The sequence below is a fragment of the Acomys russatus genome, chromosome 8 (genome assembly GCF_903995435.1).
Source record: "Acomys russatus chromosome 8, mAcoRus1.1, whole genome shotgun sequence".
Taxonomy (NCBI): domain Eukaryota; kingdom Metazoa; phylum Chordata; class Mammalia; order Rodentia; family Muridae; genus Acomys; species Acomys russatus.
The window spans coordinates 5,326,595-5,333,006 of record NC_067144.1 but is presented as its reverse complement, the minus strand read 5'-3'; the positions used below and the strand labels follow the sequence as shown (position 1 = coordinate 5,333,006).

Sequence of the window (6,412 nt, the reverse complement as noted above, 5' to 3'; positions counted from 1 at the left end):
AGCTTTATAAAATAGAGGTGAAAACCCAGAGGAAAAAACTTGAATAGAAAATTGAAAATGCTGCACAAGTTTGCACTACAGCCAGCAATGGAGGAGTGCTCCCCTCTCTCCACATCCTCACCAGCATGTGCTGTCACTTGAGTTTTGATCTTAGTCATTCTGATGGGTGTAAGATGGGATCTCAGAGTTGTTTTGATTTGCATTTTCCTGATAACTAAAGATGTTGAGTATTTAAGTGTTTCTCAGCCATTCCATATTCTTCTGTTGAGGATTCTGTTTAGGTCTGTACCCATTTTCGAATTGGGTTATTTGGTTTGGTGGTTTTAATTTCTTGAGTTCTTTAGATATTTTGGGTATCAGCTTCCAAAGAAAATATTTCTCTCAGAAGACTGGAACTGCTACCGGTCAGAGTGGCTCCTTTAAGAACAGAGGCCTCCGAGGGCGGAAGGCTGCTAAGGAAGCCACAGACACTCCTAGCCTGGCAGCTGCTTACAGGGCAGGGAGAGGTACTCAACTAAGCATCCTCCTACCAGCTGGGCTGGGTAAGGAGCCAACCTCTTCTTGTTTCCCTTATAGCAGTATTGCAAAGCATATTTTTGTTTTCTTAAGATTTGTTTGTTTTATGTACATGGTTGCCTGTGTGAACTTATGTGCACCACATGCCTGTAGGTGCCAGAGGCAGCTGGATTCCCTGGAACTACAATTACAAGCCTTTGTGAGCCACCTGATATGGGTGGACACCAAACTCTATTCTCTGCAAGAACAGTTAAGTGTTCTTAAACACTGAGCCATCTCTTCAGCCTCAATTTGGTTTCTTTTGATGCGCTTGCCAGATCCTGGATATAGGTGTGTAATACCATGCCTGGGTTACAGACCCTGGATATAGCTATCTACTGCCTGCCTGGCTCTGTGAAAGAGATTTCAACTTCTCTGTGAGTTTTAAGGGCAGAACTTCTTTAGTAGACTCACAGATGATTCGTTAAATACCCTGAGAACCAAAGTGGATCACATTTTTTTTTTCTTCAATAGTTATTTTAAATTTTTTCCTTAGGGACTAATGTATAATTTAAATCCCCTACATAAGCTCACAAAAGTATTTAGTATCAGAGAACAGTCTACAAAGTCATAAAAATTGGTATTTTATGGTAGCTGAATCGTCACTACATTTTTACTATTAAGAAAAAACAAACAGAAAGCCAAAATGCCTTCAAAATAAAATTAACCAGTATGGATAAGTCAGTGACAGAGATGTTTAAAACTCATTTCTTCCTCTCACAATGAATTCTAAACATTCTTGATATCAGGCAGTTCAACCTAAATGAAGATTCAATCATGCAATTTTCTCTACATAATTGACAGAAAAAAAAGGAGGAAAAAAACAAAACAAAACAAAAACAAAACAAAAAACCCCACACATTCCTAAAAGACAGTTCACAAATCCTAGGAGTTTAAAACTATTTCCTACATCACATCGTTTTTTCAAAGATGCAAAAGTGTATTCATAAGCCGAATTATTTTTTTAAAGATGAGGTCTTATTGTGTAGCCCTTGCTGGCCTAGAACTTGTGATGTCTACCAGGCTGGGTTCAAACTCAAGAGAAATCCACCTTGCTTGGCCTTCTGGGTGCTGGCATTTAATGTCTGTACTGGCCTGTCTTTAACCACCATTATTTCATCACCACCCTCACCTCCAATTACAGGAAAGGATTTATTACAGCTTCAAATATTGGTATTTTGGGCAGAAAGGAAGCAGGATTACTTCTTTATTTCTTTTCACATATGGCACAAAGGAGATGCGTTCTCACTTGGTAGTTTTAAAAACTTTCCTCTTGGATTGGCGTGGCTTCCTGTGTGCGGCATCCTGGGTTTAGAGCTTAAAGCATTTCTCATTGTATCTATGAATAGTTACACAGCCGTGATAGGACACTGGTCTGGGCATTGCAGCAACCCCTGTGATGATACTTGTCGCAGGATCATAACAGAGAATAGTGTCTGTGGCTTCTCCATTTTCCCGTCTTCCACCCAGGATATAGATTTTACCATTACACACAGACATACCACAGTTTTCCTGTTTAACCAAATATATAAAGAGACAATTAACCATTGAAGATAAAGGATTTGACAATAAACTGAAAAAACAACATGCATTAACACAGTACAAGAAAGGCAGATGTAATATAAGTGAACCTACCTTTTGCCCAACTCCTGTTGTATGTATGGGCACAGACAGTTATAACTGAACTGAGTACTGAAATGCACTGCTAGTAAGAGGCCAAGAGGTGAAGGGCATGGTAGACCGAAGAGGCTTTAAACAGCTTATTAAAGTGCGGGAAAGCTATTATAATTATCATATGATCAAGGAAAAGGGACAGGAGTCCCTTTAGAGAACCTTAACTTAAAAAAAAAATGAACAAGAAATAGGTTTTAATCAAAGTAACAAAACCCTTTGGGGTTCTTGGCTGGGACACAGAAACGCCACCAATACATTTTAGTTTATTCTACACAAGGAGACTCTTAACCAAACTGTATTTGTATGTAAATAATTACTAGGAAAAGAAATATTCTTATAAAAAGGAGTCTTTAAAAACAAAAATACAGAATCTTCGTATTCTGTAGCCCAGGCTGGCCTCAAACTGTCAACAATCCTCGTTTCTCGTACACCCAACATATGCTGAAATTACAAACCTATTTTTAGATTCCTCCTCATATAATTACTCTAAACGTTGTCAGTTTAAATGCTTGATGTACTGAAGAAGGAAAAGAAAGATCCATCATTGACTTAAAAATGCTCTCCCTTAGTTACAAAGAAAGCCCATTACATCTTGTGTGCAGCAGTGTATGTGCACGTGTGGGAGGTCAGAGGGCAACCTGAAGGCGCGGTTCTCTCCCACGTGGGAATCAGGCAGTCAGGCTACTTTTCTTCATTTGCTCACTAACTCAGCAATACATCGTGACCACGAATACATGCCAAGACATATAGGAAATGAATAGCTAATTCAACAGTATCCTAAAGAAGGCTGATTCCAGCACAGGAAATACACATTTAAAAAAAAACAGGGCAGGGGCTAGAGAGGGATGGCTCTGTGCTTAAGAGCACCTGCAGTTCCTCCAGAGGACCCAAATTCAGTTCTCAGAACTGAAATCGGGCAGTTCAGCTGCCTACTGACTCCATTTCCTCAGAGATGACGCCCTCTTCTGATCTCTAAGGGCACCTGCATACATGTGGCATACATTTACACAGACCCATAAATAAAAATAAAATCTAAAAACAAACAACAATAATAAAAAAACAATTCCTGAGCAAAGAGATAGCTTAGTAGTTAAGAGAGCTTGCTGCTGTTCCAGAGGACCAAGTTCAGTTCCCAGCAGTCACTCCAGGGGCTCAACTTTCTTTTCTGGTATGTGAGGGTGCATGTGCGCACACATGTGTGTACACACACCCACACCCACTGTAAGGGGGACCCAGTAGATGACTTTCTGAGTAAAAGATTCTTGCTGCTAATCCCAACAATTTGTATGTTCCATTCTAGTACCCACATAGTGGGATCCTGAATGATGTCCTTTGACTTCCACATGTGCTAACACACACACATGCATGCATGCACACACACGGACATGCGCACACATGTTAACAAAATACAACACAACACAGTGAGTTTCAGGACAGCCAGGAATGACACACAGAGGAACCCTGTTTGGGGGGGAAAAAAAGAAAAAAGAAAGGAATCGCTTCTTGGCCTTTTGGCTGAGAGCAAGTGAAGAAGAAAGCAGAGACAAGCAGGTCTAGCATGAAGTGGAGTGTCAGACTCTGCTCGCAGGCCTCCACTCAAGGGCACGCAGTGAAGTCTGCTGGAAGGTGAGTCGTAGCAGGGCAGTTAGAGGAGCTAGACCAGTCAGAGGGCAGGACTCTAAGGACAGCTCCCGGGTGGGACATTCGCTCTCTTAGAGACTGTGAAAAAACCCTAGAAGGGTCCTGAGACTTCGAGATAGACAGCAGGAGAGAAGTGGGAAGATTCCACTCTCAGTGTGAGACCGTGGAGCACCACCGGCTGGAGAGCGGCCTGACTCAAGGGCTACGGGCGGCCGCGTGCCTCCTTTGCAGAGGACTGGAGTCTGGCTCCCTTGCACCCGGATCAGGTGGCTCACAACCGTCTGTAACTGAACAGGGTTATGGGCGCCCTATGCTTGGTCTCTCTGGGCACACATTCCTGTGCACAGAACAACATGCTCGCTCGACTGCGCTCTCTACCCCTCACATAATCTGCAGTGACGTAAGAAGAGACAGAATTCCAGTATTAGAAGCAGCATTTTGGTAGCAAAAATGTAAACAAGACTCGGGAAGCTGGGAGTCTTCCTGGAATAGCAGAGATAAAGGGCAGCTAGGGCTTTAGGTAGAATGCATGCATGAATAAGACCTAAGCACAACCATTTCCTTTATACCAAATCAAGCAATAGAGTGCCTTCTTTTCTCAAATATGAAGGAGAAAGGTCAGGAAGACTGGAACAAGATTGTGAAAAAGGTGAAAGTTAATTTTTTTTTTTTTTTTTTTTTTTTAAAATCAAAAGCCTAAACACAATGGGCACTTTGTGTAGGGTTCATGAAAATAGCATGTCACTCCTTGCAGAGTACTAACCTGGTGCTCACAAGGCCTTGTACCCAACCCCTAGCACTACAACGATATAAAAAAAGAACAGAAAACAATTCTTTGGGAGAGAGTTTTAAAAATTGTGGAATATTTGAAAAATGAAATTCCAGTAAATAATAATAATAATAATTATTTTTTAAAGATTTATTTATTTTTATATATACAGTGCTATGCCTTCATGTTTACTTGTAGGCCACAGAAAGGCATCAGATCACATTATAGATGGTTGTGAGCCACCATGTGGTTGCTGGGAATTGAACTCAGGACCTCTGGAAGAGCAGTCAGTGCTCTTAACCTCTGAGCCATCTCTCCAGGCCCAATTCTAGTAAATAATCATGTCACTTGTCTCCTCTTAATTTTCTGTTTGATTTGCTTTTACCTGTCGGCTGAATGTGTTTTGAACGTGCATCCAGTAGTCTTCAACTGGATCGTAACAATACACTGCCTTGGTTAGTCCCCCAGCAACGTAGATGAGGTTGTTTAAAGACACAGCCGTTATGCACCGCTTGGCGATTGGGATAGCTGCACGAAGTAGCCAAGAATTGGTTTCTGGATCATAAGACTGAACCTAGTAATACAGAAAAATATGGAGTAGAGTGTAAGCAAATATGGCAATTTACTGTCAATATATAGAAACATAGTTAAAATGAAATCTCATTAATTCAAATAGTTAAGTGAGGTTAGTCTGATTAATAAGATTTATGTATTAGGAAAGTTCTTGCTTCTTAGTCAAGGATAAAATTCTTTTGCTTGAAAAAAATAAATCACACACACAAAAAGGCTAATTGATTACCATTAAGCAGAAGACAGTGCCAAAATACACAAAGATTATTTCCAGGAGGAATGGCTCAGGGTTACTTATGTATACTAAAAGTCTTAAATTTTTCTGAAATTGCTTTGTGTTATGTCTCAATTTGCATATAATTTCTTTATGTTTTTAGGGAGTTCTTAGCTCAAAAGAACACCAGGCAACCTAAATTTAGTGTGTTTTTAGTTAGCATAACTTCTCAATGAAGTGTAGATAGGTAACGTTATGTATTTATCGTGCCCCAGTGCCCATGCGGAGGTCAGAGGACACGCTGAGGAGTGGGTGCTCTCCTTCACCACAGGGGCTGGGGACTGACCCCTTTTACCTGCTGAGCCAACTCACAAGCATAGTAACACCTGATGATACAGTAACAGTTAAGTAAGAAAATACATGAATTGACTGATGAACTTGCATTGTCACGGCTGAACCAATTAGCCACTGGATACTCTTCCCCAGAGTAAACATGGCGTCTACTCCTGCAACCCATGGTCGTCTGCCCCAGAGTTGGAATGAACTGCAGCTACTTTGGGCCATTCTCCAGTCATACTAGAGGCAATCTTTCCTCTTTTTTGTTCTTAAAAAACAAACAAACAAACAAACAAACAAAACAACAAAACCCCCACAACTTCCAAGGGTTAAAGAAAACGACCCAGTTGGTGCTTATTAACTTTGTTCATTTATTTTCTGTGTTGCATGTAATTTTTAAATACTGTGGATGACACGAAAGTTTTAACTCTGAAATTAACCTCTTTTCAAAAAGGATTAATCTCACTTTTCACATATAGAAAATTACTGGCTACATTATAGTGTCATTGTGGCAATTTGAAAGTCAATGCTTTTTCCTCAAACAAAACAAAACAAAATGCCAGAGAATTTTTAAAAGACCCCTCACACTTTGTGACCTTCTCAACACACCACCCATCTGTCTGTCCCTTCTGTACAGAGCACAGGTAGTTTTT

General features: G+C 40.5%; 1 protein-coding gene across 2 annotated transcripts in view; it reads right to left on the bottom strand.

The window, feature by feature from the left end:
• Positions 1–1,386: 1,386 nt before the first annotated feature.
• The window catches only part of Klhl24 (kelch like family member 24), a 31,493-nt gene continuing 26,467 nt past the window's right edge, over positions 1,387–6,412 (bottom strand). For both annotated transcript variants that reach the window (XM_051150699.1, XM_051150700.1), the window contains exons 7-8: positions 5,025–5,213; positions 1,387–2,067 (exon numbers count right to left, since the gene is read on the bottom strand). In XM_051150699.1, the coding sequence (XP_051006656.1) occupies positions 1,867–2,067; positions 5,025–5,213 (390 nt within the window). In that variant the 3' untranslated portion in view covers positions 1,387–1,866. The remainder of the gene's footprint in view (positions 2,068–5,024; positions 5,214–6,412) is intronic.